Source organism: Vulpes lagopus, chromosome 5, assembly GCF_018345385.1.
Source record: "Vulpes lagopus strain Blue_001 chromosome 5, ASM1834538v1, whole genome shotgun sequence".
Lineage (NCBI taxonomy): Eukaryota > Metazoa > Chordata > Mammalia > Carnivora > Canidae > Vulpes > Vulpes lagopus.
The window spans coordinates 57,779,272-57,800,754 of NC_054828.1; the positions used below are offsets into that span (position 1 = coordinate 57,779,272).

At 40.8% G+C, this 21,483-nt stretch overlaps 1 protein-coding gene across 3 annotated transcripts in view; it reads right to left on the bottom strand.

The window, feature by feature from the left end:
• MYRFL (myelin regulatory factor like) overlaps nucleotides 1–21,483 on the bottom strand; it is a 121,752-nt gene that overhangs the window by 74,065 nt on the left and 26,204 nt on the right. For 2 of the 3 annotated variants that reach the window (XM_041754292.1, XM_041754291.1), the window contains exons 2-3: nucleotides 19,134–19,224; nucleotides 395–772 (exon numbers count right to left, since the gene is read on the bottom strand). In XM_041754292.1, the coding sequence (XP_041610226.1) occupies nucleotides 395–772; nucleotides 19,134–19,224 (469 nt within the window). The remainder of the gene's footprint in view (nucleotides 1–394; nucleotides 773–19,133; nucleotides 19,225–21,483) is intronic. The other variant, XM_041754293.1, reaches the window with a different exon arrangement.

A 21,483-nucleotide genomic window follows, 5' to 3' on the forward strand; every position in this document is an offset into this window, starting at 1 on the left:
GGGTCGGAGAGGGCTGCGGGGGGGGGGGGAGCGGGGCCCGGGAGGGCTGCGGGCTGCGGGGGGCCGGGAGGGCTGCGGGCTGCGGGGGTCGGAGAGGGCTGCGGGGGGGTCCGGGAGGGCTGCGGGCTGCGGGGGGCCGGAGGGCTGCGGGGGTCGGAGAGGGCTGCGGGGGGGTCCGGGAGGGCTGCGGGGGTCGGAGAGGGCTGCGGGGGGGGGGGGGGAGCGGGGCCCGGGAGGGCTGCGGGGGTCGGAGAGGGCTGCGGGGGGGGGGGGGGGAGCGGGGCCCGGGAGGGCTGCGGGCTGCGGGGGGCCGGAGGGCTGGGGGGGTCCGCGAGGGCTGCGGGGCTGGGCCCGGAGGGCTGGGGCCGCTGGGAGCGTCGTGCTCACTAAGTACCGGGGCGGCTGGCGGGGGCGCTGCTGCTGGCGGGCCGGGCCGATCCCCAGGTGGGCGCACACGCCGCGGGCGGGCGGGGCCGGGCGCCGACAGGTGTCCGCGAGGCAGGTGAGGAGGCCGCGGCGCAGGGGCCCGGAGCTGCTCAGCGGCAGGTGCGCGGGGGGCGGCGCAGGCGGGGCCGCGGCGGGGCTCCTCCGGCCCGAGGGCGTCGCGGGGGCGCAGCACGCACCTGGGGGCACAGGCGGGTGACGGGCCGCTCTGACCCGAGTCCCGCGGGGCGGACGCCCCAGGGGCTGCAGGGGCCGCTCACCTTTGGCGTCGGGAGGAGAACTGGAGTCTGACGCCGAGTAGGGCGGGGTGTCCGGGAGCTGCGGCTGCCTGGGGAGGGGAGACAGACGGGGCTGGGGCCGGGGCCGGGGCCGGGGCCTGTCCTGCCGCCTCTGCCACCGAGGGAGGCAGCCCCGGGACAGCCCGCCCGCCCAGCCCCTGGGCCTGGTGTCAGGTGTGCAGGAGATGGGCCCCGAGCCGGACAACCCGGGTTGGGGTCCCAGCTCCCCGACTTCCGAGCTGTGTATCCGCGAACAAGGCCCCAGTCCCTCCAGGCCCCGTTTCCTCCCCTACAATCTGGAATAACCATCATGCCTTCATGCCTTCCTCGTAGCGGCCTCGTGAGAGTTAAATGAGATACTGGGTATAAAACCCATCACATAGTGAGAGCCCCCAATCGGAGTGTGTGCTCAAGTACAGTTTATGTATAGTTTATTTGTTGTAGTTTAATTCGCACTGTTGTTGCTTCTTAACATTCTCCAAGCACTCACACCAGAGAGACGGTTGTGCATACTCTTCCGGCTAAAGCCCTATAAAATGTCACCACTAAAGCAGTGGTGTTCCATCTGCACCCTGGGGAATCCCAAAGTTCTTGGAAAAGAGCAACGTGGCTGTACAAAAGAAAAGAAAAACTAAATGTCTGGGGGGGGGGGGGGATTCATAACTTTTTCTGTTTTATATATTGAGGTACAAGTAAAATTTCATTTAAGAAAAGAAATAAGTACCACCGCTAAAAAAAAAGGTGTGAAATTTTCCGTTCCAATAAAACCTACAGGTTCCGTATGGCTCAGAAACTCCGTGATTCTAAGGCATTCATAAGCACCACCGCCCTCCACTTGATTCTCCTGCGAGAGCTATCCGGTCTTTCGTGGCTGATTAAGATTTTAACCTCATACAATGAAAAGTCTGTTTTTAGTGTTTAACTAGAAAAGTTAAGTTTTCTCATGTTGATACTTTATAATTTATTTGCTCTTTATGAATAAAGGAAGAGAACACCTTCCTCCAAAAATGCCACCGTCCTCCAAAAACACCACCAAAAATGAAAGTAAAGGAGTAAAGAAAGAAGCACAAACACAAAAGGACGCGAAGTACATAAACAGAGACTTTATTTTACTTTAGTGACACTGCGGGGACAAGTAGGGTGGATGGTAACTGAATTAGCAGAATGGAAAAAGCAACAACAAGACTGGAGAGGGCAAAAGGGACACAGCCAACAAGAAATTATCCAATTTTAATACAAGAAAAGCCCAAGGTATTGAAGCTACCAGAACCTCTGAATTCAGGACTAAGAGCTGAAAACAAAACCATCAGTTGAAAGTTTGATTAAGGAATGGCTGGACCCTTACATTAGCTTCCCCAATCTGTACAGCCAACTACCTCCATCACCCCAATAGAAGTTGGAAAGGCTTACTCTCTGGAGAAACAGATCCCAGGGAGATTGTAAAGCAACTGAGTTAAAAATGGAAGGATTCATTAAAAGTCTAAATGCTGAATCCTGAGACTCTTTTTCAACCTGACTTTGCAGGCATCCAAGCAGACTTCCTATGGTTAGAAATTGCAAGACTGTTCCCAAGAAAAATGGAATGTCCTCAAGGGAAAAAATAATATTTTGAAGTTACCCCCCACAAAATGGCCAGTGCCTGCTTAATCACTCTACAATGAAACTCATCCTTTGAGAATAATGGCTTGCACACAGGAACAAAAGATGAGGGACCAGACATTTCCAGAAACCCTTGATATCAAAGACAAAGAACAACTAAGATAAAGAAGGGATGCAAAAATCCCCACAAAGAGCCCTTCTGCTTCTCATATGAGTGGTAAGCTCCTACCAGATTTGACCTTTTCATAGATAAAAACTGCGAACTCTGGAAAATTAAAAAAAAAAAATCTGCCTAAAAATACTGGAAAGCAGACAAAACCAAGATGATTCTGGGGGGACATTGAAAACTTGGATGAAGATAATAGCATAAGGTTAGTTAGCCGTTTACAGCTTTTAGTTTTAGGGCCAGTTGAAGGCAGAACCACAGAACAGCTAAAACTCCATTAGAAACACACAAACTTTCTGACTTAAAGAGCCAGAGAATAGAATTTGGGACAAACAGCTGCTTAAAGTGAAAGAGGAATCTTGGGAAAAAGAGATTCAGAAAGGTGAACCCAAAATTCTGTGTATAATTTCTGGCCAAGAGTCTGTCTAACTCTGGAGTCATCAACAACAGTGGGCTGACTGCACACTGTCCAACCAAAAAAACCCCCAAAAAAAAACAAAAAACAAAAAAGCAAAATGAACAAATGAAACAAAACTATAATTTGAGACAGAGTTTATAATTTGAGCTTAATGAAAGTTACTGCCTGGCAAAACAAAAGTATATATACTTTTCAGAGGAATGTAAAAAAAACCCCAGACATTCACAATATCCAGAATACAATTGAGGATTACTCAACAAATGAAGAAGCAGAAAAATATGGCCTTGCCTTAAGGAAAAGAACAATTAGTGGACCCAATCCAGAGACGATCCAAATATTGGATTAATAAATAAACCTGATTTAGCAGCAGCTATTATAAAAACAGCTGTTGTAAGTAAGCCTAATGGAGTAGACAATAATGTGTTTGTAAAAAATAAATAAATAAATAAAAAATCTCAGCAAAGAAATAGAAACTTAAAAAGAACAAAATGGAAATTCTAGAATTGAAAAAAATTAGAAATGACAATAAAAATAGAAAATGAAAAAATCATTGGGTGGTTTAGTGTAAGAACTTGAAGACAAATCAATAGACATAATCCAATCTAAAGAACAGAGAGGAAGAAATAAATATAAAAAAGAGGGAGAGAAAAAGAGATTCATGAACTGTGGTGGAGAGAATGTAACAGAAAAGTAATTAAAGATATAATGACCAAAACCTTTCCAAATTTAATAAAAAAACATAAGCTTCTGGGTTCAAGAAGCTTAGCTAATCCTAAGCAAGATAGATATAGAAAACACACACACACACACACACACACACACACACACACACACACCTAGGTCATCAAATCAGCAAAAATAAAGAGATATCTCAAAAGCAACCAGAGAAAAACAACATATTACATGTAGGGTAATAGTAATTAAAATGACCAATGACTTCGCATGAAAATCTCCATAGGTGAGAAGACAGTGCAACAATATGTTTAAAGTGCTAGCAAAAACCAAAACTGTCAATCTAGAATTTCATGTCTGATGAAGATATCTTCTAAGAATAAAAGCAAAATAAAGATACTGTCAGATTTTTTTAAAAATTTAGGAGACCATAAACATAAACATGCACAATAAGAAATATTAAAGACATTATTTAGGCTAATGGAAAATGATATCAGATGGAAACTTGAAACTTTAGGAAGGAATGTAGAGAATAAAAAATTATATATCTGAAAGCAAATAAGTTTTTTTCTTAATTTCTTTAAATTTTTCTTAATTTCTTTAAAATACATAGGACTGTTTAAGGCAAAAATTGTGACATTATCTTGTAGCATTTATAATGTATGAAGGGGTAATACTTATGACATACTTATGACATAATACTTTATGACAGCTTTTGGCTCAGGGTGTGATCCCAGGGTCTTAAAAAAGGTTAAATCTTAAAAAAAAACCTTAAAAAAAAAAAGGTTAAATGATGCTAAGAAAAAAAAATGATGCTAAGAGGTATAGTGGAAGTCAACAGATAAAATGGAATTTTAAAATTATTCAAATAATACAAAATAGAGTAAAAAAGGAATTGCACAGAAATAAGAAATAGAAGGTATAAAAAGAAGAAGAAGAAGAAGGCGCCGAACCGCTGCGCCACCCAGGGATCCCCTATAAGAATGGATTTTTAAAAACCAAGACCAACGGTACATTGCCTGCAAGAAACAGTCTATAATATAATATAATATAATATAATGTAATATAATATAATATAATATAATAAACAAGTCTTTAAATATAAAGACTCAGATAAGGTGAAAACTAATGGAGAAAAAAAGGTGTGAGAAGTGAGAAGTGATTTCATGAATAACAGGTAAAATAGACTTCAAAAAAATGAGTATTATTAAAAATAAAGAGGCTCATTCTATAATAATAACAGTCCCTTCACTAAGAAGACATAGCAGGGCAGCCCTGGTGGCCCAGCGGTTTAGCGCCGCCTTCAGCCCAGGGCGTGATCCTGGAAACCCGGGATGGAGTCCCACGTCGGGCTCCCTGCATGGAGCCTGCTTCTCCCTCTGCCTGTGTCTCTGCCTCTCTCTTAATCTGTGTCTCTCATGAATAAATAAATAAAATCTTAAAAAAAAAAAAAAAGGAAGGCATAGCAATCATGATGGTTTATTGTTTACATATGTAATAACAGAACTTCAAAATACATGAAGCAGAATGACAGAAGTCAATAATTGTATGATCATAGTTGGAGATTTTAATTAACATCCCTCTCTCCTCAACTGATAGAACCAAAAAATCAGGAATGACAGAGATCATCTGAGAAATCTCTTTAACAAGAAAAGGAACCGATGTGTTTCAATACTGAGAGGAATTTCCACTTCAGAGAATTTGTGGGAAGACTTAATGATAGATTCAAGGCAAAGAAAATCATGGAAAGAAGGCTCTGATTCAAGAAAAACAAAAAGTTCAAGAAAATGTAATCATAATAAATTATATGTGAGTACATAGTAATAATAATAATGGAAGCCCTGGATACTGACCTAACCAAAAATTTAATGTAACTGTATGATATTGAGAGGCTGGTGCTAGAAGTGGGTCTCAGATGTGGTAAAAGAAAGTTAAATCCTCCCTGAAGACGATATGAAGTTCTCAAACCATCTCAAGTAAGAACAGCAATATAAAACACCATTTAAATATAAAATGGGAGGTGGGCACTTGATGGGATGAGCGCTGGGTGTTATTCTATATGTTGGCAAATTGAACACCAATAAAAAATAAATTTATAAAAAAAAGATATATATAAAGTGGGAGACATATCTAAAAGAGTTGGAAAGTATCTGCCTCTGGGAGAGGCAAACTGAGGGAAATGGAGAAGACTGGGGCAGAGGATGGCTGGTCTTCATCATAAGCCAGATACACACAGTACCATCTGCACATGTATCACTCTCATAGGTTGACAAATTGTATTTTGTGATTGACTCTGCGATCGCACAATTGCACATTCAAGATTCTAGGCAGTTGTTTACCTTTACATTATTGGCACCACTGGAATTCAGTAATGTTAATAAAAACTAAAAATCGCAAATAAATGATCAATTTGCTTGAGAAATATGGCATGGCATATCGTATATAGGAATGCACGCACAGAGAATCCAATGTCCCTTTGTTGAGGGGCAGCAACATGTGGTGATGGTTTCAAAATGAAGATTTTGACATTTTCTTTAAAGATTTACTTATTTATTTTAGAGAGAGGGAGAGTGTACGAGGAGGGGGAGGGGCAGAGGGAGAGGGAGATGAATCCTCAAGCAGACTCCCTGTTGAGCACAGAGCCCAACATCGGGCTTGATCCCAGGACACTGAGATCATGACCTGAGCTGAAACAGAGTCAGACACTTCACCAACTGAGCCATCCAGGCACCCCAAGATTTTGAAATCTTCAATGCTTTCCTTGCAGTCTACTCTCCCTTCCAAAACTCACCATTGCATTCCATGTTCAATGCATTTTATAGTGTTGAGAGAAATGTTGTAGTTCTTTTCAGAGAATTTGAAGGAAGAATTAGTGATGGATACCCTTGAAACTGAGCAACTTGTTAAGACAAAGGCAATAATTAACTTTAAGAAAAACATTGTTGTTTGGGACTGTTGATGAGGCGCTAATCTCCTCATGACTCACAATCACATCAGGAATCCCAGTCAGGCATATTAGACTGTTTTTGGTCTTCATGCTCTGAATCTGCCTATTATACCAAAGAGATTGCACGAAGTGGACCTGGAAAGTAACAGAACCCTGGATCATTCCTTGAGTGGCCATTTCTGTTTCCATCTTCTGTAGGAAATAGCTGATAATCAAGAGATTCTTAGCTACTGATAAAAAACGAATAATTTGCCTTCTAAACCTCTTCTTCTCAGATATATAACTTGTGTCTGTGTTTGGGAGGATAAATGGATAAATATGGTCTCCTGAGGTTGAATGCCATGCCAACCAAAAGAGAGAATGCAAAACAGATTTTCTTTCCATCTGGTGGGACTTATATATATATAATATATCCATGATGGCTGCCTGCTGTGCCCAAAGCAGCTGGTATTTCATTCAGATTGTATTCAGGCTCGGCCAAGTTGTTGTTGAGTGCCTACTGTGTGTTCATGACTCTACTAGGCACTATGAAGGACATACAGTATTAAGACACGGGCTTCCTGGGCATACCCAGCTGGGACTACTCAAATTCAAACAGTCCAATCCAGGGACACCTGGGTGGCTCAGTGGTTGGGCAGCTGCCTTGGGCTCAGGTCATGACCCCGGGATCTGGGATCGAGCCCCACATCAGGCTCCTGTGAAGAGCCTGCTTCTCCCTCTGCCTATGTCTCTCTCTCTCTTTCTCTCTCTCTCTCTGTGTCTCTCATGAATAAATAAATAAATCTTAAAAAAAAAAAGGTCCAATCCCTAGTTTTCCTTGATGACTGACTCCCCCAGTGCCTTCTTCACACACCAGTTGTGCCTTCTCTAAGGCTCTATTGCATGGTGAGCTCAACTCTGCAGGTTGATATACAGTTGGTACTTAATAAATATGAATTACTGCCTTTTTTATACTACATATGGCCATAAAAGTTATACATATGTAAATTCATATATTAAAAGATGACTTTCCTGACCATCCAATCTAAAACAATAGCCTTCCCCCACCCCTCTTCCTACTGCCTTATTTTTCTTCATCTTACTGCATGACTTTATACTATATGCCATTGCCTTTTTCCTCCCACCAGAGGGGCATGACAGCAGTAGCGTACCAAGAGTAAGGGCACGGGAGCGTCTCACCCCAGCAGCAGGCAATAAGGAAATGCACCATCTGTTGGGAATTTAAAAACAATACTTAACCCTACAAAAAAGTCAGTGTGCTTTCTTTATCACCATGCACCACCAACTCAGAGAAAAATGCCTGGGTGCCCTGCCAGGGTAGACTGCTTCCCACTGCACTGCCCTTGGTAAACTGTTAGCAGGGACTTCATCTGTTTTGTTCACTGTTGTACTCCGACACCCAACTATAAACATAGTTGTTATTGAAAATAATTTCTTCAATTTTTCATGTGTATGATTTATCCTCCCACGTGAACATTTGCATTAAGAACATATCTTAGGGGGTGCTTGGGGGGTTCAGTGGTTGGGCCCAGGGCGTGATCCTGGAGACCCGGGATCGAGTTCCACATCGGGCTCCCTGCGTGGAGCCTGCTTCTCCCTCTGCCTGTGTCTCTGCCTCTCTCTGTGTCTCTCATGAATAAATAAAATCTTAAAAAAAAAAAAAATCTTAATACTGTGTGTGGGTGTGTCCTGCATGGTGCCCAGTGGGGAACATGTTGTAGGCAGACAATAAATGCTTGATAAAGCTTAGTTAGGGTTTGTACATACCACCTGGAAGTTGGGAGGAGAAAGGGCCTTGGCAGCAATGTTGTCAATGTGTAAGATAGCCCATGAGAATAATTTCATGGTAGAACAGAGGAAGCAAGATGCCACCCCACCCCTCCAGCCCATTATTGGCAGACTGCAAGGACCCTGGGCCTCCCACCACCACTCCCCCTGCTGCTTTAGAAATAGATAAACTACTAGGAGAACCTACTCTGGTCCAAGCACTGACTTCATCCTTTGCATGTGTTATCTCATCTAATCTCAACTACCACCATGGGGAAAGAGGCTACTATTAACTCCATTCCACAGGCAATGGAACTAAGGCTTTTTTTTTTTTTTTTTTCATGATAGTCATACACAGAGAGAGAGGCAGAGACACAGGCAGAGGGAGAAGCAGGCTCCATGCACCGGGAGCCCAACGTGGGATTCGATCCCGGGTCTCCAGGATCGCGCCCTGGACCAAAGGCAGGCGCCAAACCGCTGCGCCACCCAGGGATCCCCTAAGGCTTGATAAGGCTACATAACTCACCCAAGATGATTCATCTGACAACTAATCAAGCCGGAATCAAGTGGTCGACCACCAGAGCTAATGCTAAAAAACAGAGGTAAAAAAAACACTGTGATTTGAATACAGATTGTCTTTTTTTTTTTTTTTTTTAAAGATTTTACACATTCATTCACAAGAGACACAGAGAGAGAGAGAGGCAGAGACATAGGCAGAGGGAGAAGCAGACTCCATGCAGGGAGCCTGATGCAGGACTCGAGCCCAGGACTGGGATCACACCCTGAGCTGAAGGCAGATGCCCAACCGCAGAGCCACCAGGTCCCCCAATACAGATTGTCCTAATCAAATTAATTACTAGTTAATTTTCCACAATTATCGTTAGAACCAAGATGCCACCAGGAATGTTTCAGCCCAGGATTCTGTTTAGCCTTTCTCCTACTGCATCCGTTTGAACCCAGAAGTCAACTGGTCAATGACTCACACAGCCTTTAACAGGCGCTTCTTACAGAACTACGGTGTGTCACCTCACCCCTTTCACAACACCACCATAAAGAGCTTGTCAGCCCCACTCCATTAGCGGCAGAACTGAAGCATGCAGTGGGTCATTGACTCCCAGTTCATTTTGCCATCTGACCCCAATAAACCAAGTCCTAAGTAAAACCCAGAATAAGCTCAACCATTTGAATGAAATAAAATACAACTTGCAGTTGATTCCACACAGACCTAATGCATCTTCAAGGTCTCCCCCGGTGAAGTCACCCATTCAAAACTGTAACATCCCAGTGCCCTCAGCTAGTTCCCTCTTACCCCACAGGAAGGACCCCAAGGCCAGCCTAACGTCCAGGATGCTATGATCCCCACTGAGCGCACTTACTCAAACCAGACCAAATTATTTGGTTTGGAACATGGGAGGTGATGGGGAAGAAAGCATATTTATGTGAACTAAAGCAAGGCTTCTCAACCATAATGTGATGTGAATGCCATGGGGATCCTATTAAAAACGTAGATTCCGATCTGGCTTTTCTGGGGTAAGATCTGAGATGCTACGTTTCTAGCTCTCAGGTCATGTGAGTGCTGCTCCCTGACCCACACTTAGAGTAAAGAAAAGAAGCAGGTGAACTTCTGGGCCTTTTTGAAGGAAACAAAATCTGTTTTAAGATTCACTAGTCTCTTCTCTGGAGTCTTCCTTCTACACACACACACACACACACACTTCTTGTCCTTTTTCCCTGAAACCTCCAGGACTTTTTTTTTTTTTTAAAGATTTTATTCATCCATTCATGAGAGACACAGAGAGAGGCAGAGACATAGGCGGAGGGAGAAGCAGACTCCCTGCAGGGACCCGATGTGGGACTTGATCCCAGGACCCCAGGATCACGCCCTGAGCCAAAGGCAGACGCTCAACCACTGAGCCACCTGGGCATCCCCCCCCACACTTTTTTTTAACCTCCAGGGTTTTATGCTATCCCCTAATTATCTAGCCCTCCTCCCTTCAAGCAGCTCTCCACCTAGACATTTCCCCGTGTGTCTACCACAGCTTACTTGTGTACCTAGTAAGTAATTAGCTGGCTAACCTAGGGAAATCCCAGGATTCAGCTTGCCCCTCTTGGGCAGACAGCTGCCCTGGATTCTGCCACACAAGGAAACAAAGGGTTAAGGGCAATATTCAGAAATTTTCACAGGCTGACAGGACTGCCCCTAGCTCAACATGCCAATTAGATTCAGACAGAAAGATGAGAAAGTCCTGAGCGGTATATCCCAATGCTCATGTATGGGCACCTGCGTCCCAAAGGGAGTCCATAGCCAAATAAATTTAAGAAACAGTGCATACCATTTCCCTTCTCCAGTTGCATATTAGTGTAACAAAGGCTCTGAAAAGTCCTGCAGTAAAGTTCATTTAATTTTGTTTAAGCCAGCGATTCATAAGCTTATTTACTCATCATGGAACTTTTATTTTTTCCCCACAGTATCTCCTGGGACCAATTTTGCAGAGAGCATTTAGGGGCATCTGTTTTATAGGGCCAATAATTCAATTTTTAAATATGTTTGAGATGTGAAAATCTCCCTATGTGATTCAAACTGGTTCTCATCAATTTTGCAGCCTAGCGGTCTCTTAGATCATTTAGGCAAAGAGTTGTCGCTGACATTTTTTAAAAGCATAATTCATAAGAAATATAGTAGCAGGGGAAGTCATTCAGGATTGGTAGTACACTCAGGTTTGAATCCCAGCTCTGCTCCTTATTAGCTGTGAGCCCAGGCAAAAAAACCCTACATGTCAGTGCTGTTATGAGGAATGCAACTGACCTGCAAAAAAGAGCCTGGGATTTAGAAATATTCAACCCTTGGAGTATCTGAATAGGTTGTACAGATGTAATGATCATTGAACCAGCTGAACAGCCCCGTGGTCATGGATGGACTGGGACTGTTTCCACGTGTTCTCTTTCAGACTTTAATTGCAGCCTCACTTAACTGCATGCATCTGAATGGTTTTTATCAAGCAGTGATAAGTTATCTGATTATCAGACTTTTCTTTAATGGACAGGAACTCTGACAATCTTTGCAAAGTATGGCTCAGATCTACCCTATGTCACATCTTTTGTCAGATAATTTTAGATGCATTGAATGTATTGTCCTGAGGTTCACATTCCTCCAAAAGATGACCTAAAGGCTGCATATAGAAAAAAGGGCCAGTATTGTAGAGCCAGGCACATTTTAATCCCAGATTTGCCACTTATTGACCTGTGGAGAATTACTTACTCTCTTTGCCCCTCTATATTTATAAAATATAGATAATATTGTGTTTATTTGGCAAATTTGTTCAGAGAATGAAATGTGTAAAATTAAATATGTAATTAAATAAATGAACATGTAAAAGGTACAAAGAACATTGCCTAATACTTGGTAAATGCTCAGCAATAGTAATTCCCCCCTTTACCTCTCTTGTACCCAACCACCCCTCAAGGTAGAGAATGAATCCAGTTGGGCAAACCAATAGTGGTAGCCCATAGGGAGATAATTCTGATCCCATAGGAAGGACCATTATTAACATGGAGACTAAGATCATATGACAAATTTCAGACTTTCCAGAGAAGAAGACAGTTCTTTGAATAAGACATTTGTTCACTTCTCTCCACCAAATAGCTAAAGTTCTTTCTGCATCTTATAAAAGTGACCCAGATAAGTACACAGAACCCTGGTACAATCAGCTGTACCTTCCCTTAAGGAGTAGTTACATAGAAGAGAAACTAGACAACTTCCACTCTTTCCACAGGAATTCACACTAGTGGTTTGGATGGAGTGAGAGGGAATATGAGGGAAGGCACAGGGGCAATTAGTGTCTGGGTTCAGCCCATACAGTGCTGGGAGCAGGAAAGCTAGCTCAGAGTGTAGGCTCACACATTTGGCAACCCACTAGCTTTGTGTGTGTTTGTGTTTAACCAGCTTGCAAAATGTTGAGCTTCCCTTCATCCAGTGGCCATTTGGCAAGCATGTTCTTGTTAGCAAAGAGCAGCAAAAGCCAGGTGCCAGAGGTATCCACAAATAGGTTTCCTCATTACTGAGATTCAGGTCTGGTTTCATTCTTTCATGGGGAAGAGGAGGGAGGGCATTTACAGGTATGCCAAAATAGGCTCAATAACAAAATGGAGATGATAGAGGAGGGTCAGTGAACTTGAAGATTATCAATAGAAATTATCTAATTTGAGCTACAGACAGAAAAGAGATTGAAAAAAAAAATCAACTGACACTCAGGAGCCTATATATAGTATCAAAGATCTAGCATTTGTTTTACTGGAGTATTAAAAAGAGGTAAGAGGGATCCCTGGGTGGCGCAGCGGTTTGGCGCCTGCCTTTGGCCCGGGGCGCGATCCTGGAGACCCGGGATCGAATCCCACGTCGGGCTCCCGGTGCATGGAGCCTGCTTCTCCCTCTGCCTGTGTCTCTGCCTCTCTCTCTCTCTCTCTGTGACTATCATAAATAAATAAAAAAATTAAAAAAAAAAAAAAAAGAGGTAAGAAAGACTCGGTACAGGAAAATAAATGTGAAGGAAGAATAGCTGAAAACTTCCCATATGTACTGAAGATCATGAATTTACAAATTCAAAAATAATATAATCCCAAATAAAACTAAGCCCAGGGGTTTCTGGGTGGCTCAGTCATTTGAACATCCTACTCTTGATTTCAGCTTAGGTCATGACGTCAGGGTTGTGAGACTGAGACTCAGCTCCCTGGCTTGGAGCCTCCTTAAGATTCTCACTACCCCTCCACCCTTACCCCCTCCCCTATTTGCTCTCTCTCTCTCTCAAAAATCAAAACAAAACTATGCCCATACCAAGTCACACTGTAATAAAACTGCTGCTGAAAACCAAAGATAAAAAATCTTGCAGCTTGAGAAAAGTGACATATTATATATAAAGGAACAATGATTCAAATAACTGTCTATTTCTCATCAGAAACCATGGAGGTCAGATGACAGTAGGTCAAAATTTTTTAAGTGTTAGGGAAAAAAACAACTTAACCAAGAATTCTAAATTCACAATCATTCTTGAAGACTTAACATTCCTTTCCCAGTAATAGATAAAAGTAGTCAAAAATCCTCAAGAATAGAGATGATCTGAACAACAATGTCTACAACTTGACCTGATTAGCATTTATAGAAGACCTTATTGAACAATAGCAGAATGTACATTCTTCTCAAGTGCACGTGGAAAATTTCTAAGATACATTGTATCTTGGTTCATAAAGCAAACCTTAACAAATTTAAAAGAATTAGATTCATACATAGTATGGTCTCTGTCCATAGTAGGAATAAATTAGAAATCAATAACAGAAAAAAATCTAGAGAATATCTCATATACTTGGAAATTAAGCAACACAATTCCAATAACCCATGTTAAAGTCAAAGAAGTCAAAGAGTCAAAGAAGTGTGCTTAAGGAAAATTAGGAAATATTTTAAGCTAAATGAAAATTAAAATATATCAAAAACTGACAGAGGCAGCTAAAGCCATACAGAGAGGGAAATCTATAGCATCAAATGCTTAAACTAGAAACAAAGAATGATTTCAAATCAAGAACTAAGTTTCTACCATAAGAAATTAGAAAAAGAAGAGCAAACTAAACCCAAGGCAAGCAAAAGAAGGAAATGGAGTAAAAAATTAGTGTAGCTGAAAATAAGTACAACAGAGAAAAACCAATGAAACCAAAAGCTGTTAATAAAATCTATAAGTGACTAACCAGGCTGAACAAGAAAAAAAGAGAAAAGCAGCATATTACCAATATGATGAACAGAAGAGGAAATATTATTACAGACTCCTCAGAGTCTGTAAAGGGTTATTAATGAGAAATACTTTGAACTGTGTCCATAAATTTGAAATGGATTTATTCCTTGGGGCTAGGGAGGACAAGCTACCAAAACTCATGTAAGCAGAAAGAGATAAAATGAATAGTCCTGAATCTATTGGATAAACCTAATCTGTAGTTAAGATCTTCTAACATAGCAAATTACAAGCAAAGACAGTTTCATTGGTTAATTCTACCAAACATTTAAAGGAGAAATAAATCCAACTCCACACAATCTTATCCAGAGAATTTTAAAGGAAGGAACAGTTGACATATAATTTTAGGAAGCTATAATTACTCTGACATCAAAGCCAGAAAAATACAATATAAGAAAAGAAAACGTCAGGTCAATATTCTCATGATTATAGGTGCAAAACCCTCAATATAATGTTAGTAAATTGAATCTGACAATATGTATAAATATATCACAACAAATCGAAATTTATCCCAGGAATATAAGGTTAGTTCAGAATTCAAAAATTAAGCAGAGGAAGGGGCACCTGAGTGGCACAGTTGGCTAAAGCATCCAACTCTTGGCTTGATCTCAGGTCTGATCTCAGCTTTGTGAGATTAAGCCTCCTGTTGGGCTCCACACTCAACACAGAGTCTGCTTGAGTTTCTCTCTCCTTCTCCCTATGCATAGCCCCCCGCCCCACTTTCTCTCTCTCTCAAATAAATAAGTAAATCTTTTTAAAAAAAATTAAGCAGAGGAAACTAGAGCAGAAGAGAATCTCCCTAAGTTAATAAAAAGCATTGAATTATACTTAATGATTAACAAACTGAATAATGGCCTCTTAGATCAGGGACAGGGCAAAGACATCTGCTGCAACTACTTCTCTATTCAACATTATACCCAAAGTCTTACTCAGTTCAATACGGCAAGAAAAAGTATCTAAAGGCATAGAGTTGGGGCACTTGGGTTACTCAGTCAGTTGAGCAACCCATTCTTGGTTTCTGCTCAGGTCATGGTCTTGGGGTCATGGGGTCAAGCCCTGCATCAGACTCTGCACTCAGTATGGAATCTGCTTTTCCCTCTCCCTCCCCCTCTGCTCCTCCCTGTGCTCACACACATGAGCTCACTTGCTTTCTTGCTTTCTTCTTTCTCAAATAAATAAATAACATCCTAAAAATAAATAAATAAAGGCATAGATTTTGGGACATACAACTTCCCAATTCACAGGTGACATCACTGTAAACAGAAAATCCTCAAAAATCTATTTAAAAGCTGTTAGGACTAATAAATGACTTCATGAAGATTGTAGGACCCAAGTTCAATATATAAATATCAATACTATTTTTATATGTTGGCAATGAATAACTGGAACCTAAAATTTGAGGGAAATAATTATTATTTACAATAGTTCAAAGAAAAACATGAAATATTTAGATATAAATCTAACAAAACATATGCAGGATTTACATGCTGAAATCTATAAAACACTGATGAAAGAATTAAAGAAGACCTAAATAAATGGAGAGATATACCATGTTGATGGATTGGAAGATTCAATTTTGTTAAGATATCAATTCTCTGCATATGGATCTTTGGACTTAATACAATTGTAATAAAAATCCCAGCAGTACTGTACATGTGTCAACAAGCTAATTCTAATATTGATATGGGAAACCAAAGGAACTAGAATAGCCAAAACAATTTTGAAAAAGACAAATCCAGGGCAGCCCTGGTGGCACAGTAGTTTAGAGCCGCCTGCAGCTCAGGGCGTGATCCTGGAGACCCTGGATCGAGTTCCACGTTGGGCTCCCTGCATGGAGCCTGCTTCTCCCTCTGCCTGTGTCTCTGCCTCTCTCTCTCTCTCTCTCTCTCTGTGTCTCTATGAATAAATAAATAAAATCTTAAAAAAAAAACACTAGAAAAAGACAAATCTGGAGCACTTATACTATCTGATTTCAAGACATAATAAAAGCACAATAATCAATATAGTGTAGTATTGGCAAAATGATAGGCATATAACTCAATGGAACTGTATAGAGTCTAGATACAGATCTACACAAATATGGTCAATTGATTTTTTTACTATGGTGTAAAAATAATTCACTGGAGAAAGGTTATTCAACAAATAAATCTGGAATAATTGGACATCCATACACAAATAAATTAACCTCAATCTATATCTATATCATGGATTGGAAAAACAAACATTGTTAAAATGTCTATACTACCTGATGCAATCTACACGTTTAATTCAATATTTATCAAAACACCACCAGCATTTTTCACAGAGCTATAATAAACAATCCTAAAATTTACATGGAACTGCAAAAGACCCTGAACAGCAGGGTCTGAAAAAGCAATCCTGAAAAAGCAAAGCAAAAGCTGGAAGCAACACAGTTCCGGACTTCAAGCTGTATTACAAAACTGTGATCATCAAGACAAGCATGGTACTGGCACAAAAAACAGACACATAGATCCATGGAACAGAATACAGAACCCAGAAATGGACTCATAACTATATGGTCAACTCATCTTTGACAAAGCAGGAAAGAATACCCAATGGAAAAAGACAGTCTCTTCAATAAATGGTGTTGGGAAAACTGGACAGCCACATGCAGAGGAATGAAACCGGGCCACTTTCTTACACCACACACAAAAATAAATTCAAAATGGGTGAAAGACCTAAATGTGAGACAGGAAACCATCAAACTCCTAGAGGAGAACATAGGCAGCAACCTCTGTGACCTCGGCAGTAGCAACTTATTAACTAGACATGTCATGGGGGACAAGGGAAACAAAAGCAAAAATGAACCACTGGGACTTCACCAAGACAAAAAGTAGGTTCTGCACAATGAAGGACACAATCAACGAAACTAAAAGGCAGCCTACGGAATGGGAGAGGATACTTACAAATGACATATCTGATAAAAGGTTAGTATCCAAAATCTGTAATGAATTTCTCGGGCAGCCCGGGTGGCTCAGCGGTTTAGTGCCACCTTCAGCCCAGGGCCTGATCCTGGAGACCCGGGATTGAGTCCCGCATCAGGCTCCCTGCATGGAGCCTGCTTCTCCCTCTGCCTGTGTCTCTGCCTCTCTCTCTCTCTCTGTTTCTCTCATGAATAAATGAATAAAATCTTAAAAAAAAAAAAAAATATTTCTCAAACTCAGCATCCAAAAAAACAAATAATCCAGTTAAGAAATGGACAGAAGAGGGGCACATGGGTGGCTCAGTTGGTTAAGAATCTGGCTCTTGGTTTTGTTTAGGTCATGATCTCATGGGTCATAGGCTCGAGCTCAGAGTCAAGCTTAAAGATTCTCTCCCTCTGCCCCTCCCCTCACTCACGCATGTGCTCTCCCTCCCTCTAAAAGAAAATAAAAATAAATAAGTAAATCTTGAAAAAAAAGAAAGAAAAGAAGGAAGGAAGAAAGAGGCTGAAGACAGGAATAAAAGACATTTTTCCAAAAAAGACATCCAGATGGCCAACAGACAAATAAAAAGATGCTCAACATTGCTCATCATCAGGGAAATATAAATCAAAACCACAATGAGATACCATCTCATACCTGTCAGAATGGTTGAAATTAACAAGTCAGGATACAAGATATTGGTGAGGATGTGGAGAAAGGGGAGCCCTCTTGCACTGTGGTAGGAATGCAACTGGTGTAGCCATTCTTGAAATGCAGTTTCCTCAAAAAGTCAAAAATAGAACTATAACCCAGGAATTGCACTACTAGGTATTTACCCAAAGGATACAAAGATGCACATTTGAAGGGTTACCTGCACCCCAATATTTACAGCAGCACTATCAACAATAGCCAAACTATGGAAAGAGCCCAAATGTCCATCAACAGATGAGTGGATAAAGATGTTATATATATATATATATATAATGGAATATTACTCAACAATCAAAAAGAATGAAATCTTGCCATTTGCAACAACATAGATGGAGCTACAGTGTATCATGCTAAGTAAAATAAGTCAGAGAAAGACAAATACCATATGATTTCACTCATGTGGAATTTAATAAACAAAATAGATGAACATATGGGAAGGGGGAAAAAAAAGAGAGACAGAAGCAAACCATGAGAGATTCTTTATGATAGAGAACACCTGAGGGTCGATGGAGGGAGGTGCGTGGGAGATGGGCTACATGGCTGATGGGTATTAAAGAGGGCACTTGTTACGATGAGCACTGGGTGTTGTAGGTAAGTGATGAATCACTAAATTCTGCTCCTAAATCCAATATTACACTATATATTAACCAACTAGAGTTTAAATTAGAATTTGAATAAATATTACCCTTAAAAAATAAGGCTCTTGATCACATCAAAACATGTGCATTAATATTTATAGGAGCTCTTCATAATTGTCAAAAACTGGAAATAATCCAAATGCCCTTGAAGGACTTTCCTATAAAAAAAGAAACGCTAGGCCCAGCTGACTTCACTCATGAAAACTGCCAAATATTTATAGAAGAAGTAATACCAACTCTAACCATGGCCTTTTGGAAAACAGAAGAGGGAACAATTCCCAGCTCATTTAATTATTTCATTACTTTTTTTTAAAGATTTTATTTATTTATTCATGAGAGACCCAGAGAGAGAGAGAGAGAGAGAGAGAGGCAGAGACACAGGCAGAGGGAGAAGCAAGCTCCAAGCAGGGAGCCCAATGTGGGCCTTGATCCCAGAACTCTGGGATCACACCCTGAGCCAAAGGCAGATGCTCAACCTCTGAGCCACCCAGGAGTCCCTAATTATTTCATTACTTTTATTTTGTTTTTTTTAAAATATTATTTATTAAGGATTTTATTTATTTATTTGAGAAGGAGAGAGCTAGGGAGTATAGGAGCAGGGGGAGGAGGGGGGAAGGAAAGGCAGAGAGAGAAGCAGATTCCCCACTGAGCAGGGAGTTTGATGTGGCGCTTGATCCCAGGACCTGGAGATCATGACCTGAGCAGAGGCAGCCACTTAACTGACTGAACCCCCCCAGACACCCTATTTCATAACTTTTAAATCATCAAATGGAGAGCAGTGCTTTCTTTACTTACAAGGCCCCCAGATCGAAATCATTGCCCAGGAATTCCTCCAGCAGACTTGTATCCAGTGCCGGGTTCTCCAGAGTGTCATCGGCCCCCTGAGCTGCAAAGGCAAATTAAAAATCTTGAGATTCATGAAGATTTCAGAATGGCTAACAGCTAAAAACACTGACATGCCTGCACTCAAGAATTTTAAAGTAACTAAATTATGTAATACATTTATTGAGAGTGTGATCTTTCTTCCATTCAAATATTTCCTTATAAATCTCTTTAAATGTTACTCTCCTCCAGCAACTTTCCCAGACTGTCTAAAGCTGGTTTAGGTGCCCTTTTTATGTGCTTCTATTAATACACCGTGCTCTGCCTTATCACTATAATTGCTTGTCTTTGTATTGGTTTCTCCATCTGAAGTCTTTAAGAGCAGGGACCATGCCTTTCTTATAGTAACCACAAGAATCTACCGTACAAAAAAGGCAGCAATAAACATTTGTGGGATGGATGGATAGATGGATGAATGGATGGATGGATGGATGCATGCATGCATGCATAGTTGAACAGAAGGAAGGATGGATAGTTGGCTGGTTGGTTTGTTGGCTGGATAGATTATTTCCAGTTAAGCTCATCAAGAAGTATCTTGTTTCACATGGTTGTTAGACTACCCAAAATGTAACAAAATATTTTTGTCCTTTTTTTCTTGGTTTAAAAAAATGAAAAGAAACTTACTGGTTTCTTTCTGATCATAGTAAAAATGTTAGAATTTTAAAAGAATAAAAAAGCATTTAAAAAGAATATAAAACATAGCAATATATAATAAAGAAGACAAAACAATATTTGTTTCTAGATAACATGACTCTATACCTAGCAAACTCAGAAGAAACAATTGGCAACAATTAGAAATGATCAGAACATTCAACAGAGTAGCTGATTAAAACTAAATATAAAAAATACTTTCTTATATATAAAAAATAACCAATCAACAGTTACAATAAATATAGTGAAGAAGATTCCATTCAAAATGATAAAAAGTGTAAAATACCTAAACAGATATTTAGGGACAATGTTTTTGAATAAGCTAAAAAAAATTCTACAAGGGGTTATAGGAAGAGATCTGAATAAATGGAAAGTCATTGATCTTAAAGACCCAGTATTATAAAACTTTTACTAGATATTATTGAGAACATCTGCCAAACCCATATATTCATTTTCTGAGAACTTTCCACTTGTGAAGATATTCTCCAGCAGCTGTATTTGTGACACAACTTCTACAGGCACCCAAATCAGAAAGCCCCAATCCATTGGTTGGCCAGGGACCAAGTCAATTATTTCTCCTAAGAATGTGAACTAGACTTTAGAGCTGGTGGTTGAGATCAAGCCATGTAATGATTAAGGCAAACTAGAGTTATAGTTTAAATATTTCCATCACATTAACCCACGTCCTTCTTGATTTTCTTATCCTTACTGAGGCCTGGTTGTTCAAGCTTCACAAGAGTGAAACTCTTGTGTATGCCCAATAAACCCTTTTGAATGGGTTTGTGTATTACCTGAAATTAAATAATCCCCAAATCAAAGTGTTCTGAGATGCTTTTTACATTTTATTTATTTATTTGAAAGCAAGAGAGTAAGAGAGAGAGAGAGCATGAGCAGGGAGAGAGGGAGAACCAGACTCCCTGCTGAGCAGGGAGCCCAATGTGAGGTCCTGGGATCTTCACCTGAACCAAAGGCAGATGCTTAACTGGACTAAGCCTCCCAGGTGCCCCCGAAATTCTTCTGGAAATATAAATAGCCAAAAATCATCAGAAAATTATGATGGAGAAGGTAAATGAATACTGAGAAATACGCACAAGGACACATCAAAGGATGTGGGATTATCTGGGATATATCAAGAGATAGCACATATGCATGTAACGTATAAGGACTTTTAGTATGTGATAAACAAATTCTTTGACACCAGTGAGAAAAGATTGACTATGCAATAAAGATTTGGGGGAAAATTGATTAGATGTATGAGGAAAAAAATCTGGATTATTTTCCTTCCACCCCAAAATTCCAGATAGACCAAAGATTTTAACATAAATAAATAAAACCATAGAAAGAAAATGTGAGGGGCACCTGGGTGGCTCAGCGTTTGAGCATCTGCCTTTGGCTCAGGTCGTGATCCCAGGGTGCTCAGATCGAGTCCCACGTCGGGCTCCCCGCAGGAAGCCTGCTTCTCCCTTTGCCTGTGTCTCTGCCTCTCTCTCTCTCTCTCTGTGTCTCTCATGAATAAAGAAAAAATAGAAATAAAATGTTTTAAAAAAGAAAGAATATGTGATCTAATATTCTTATGACCTTGGTTTTTCCAAGCCATGGCACAGAAGCCAAA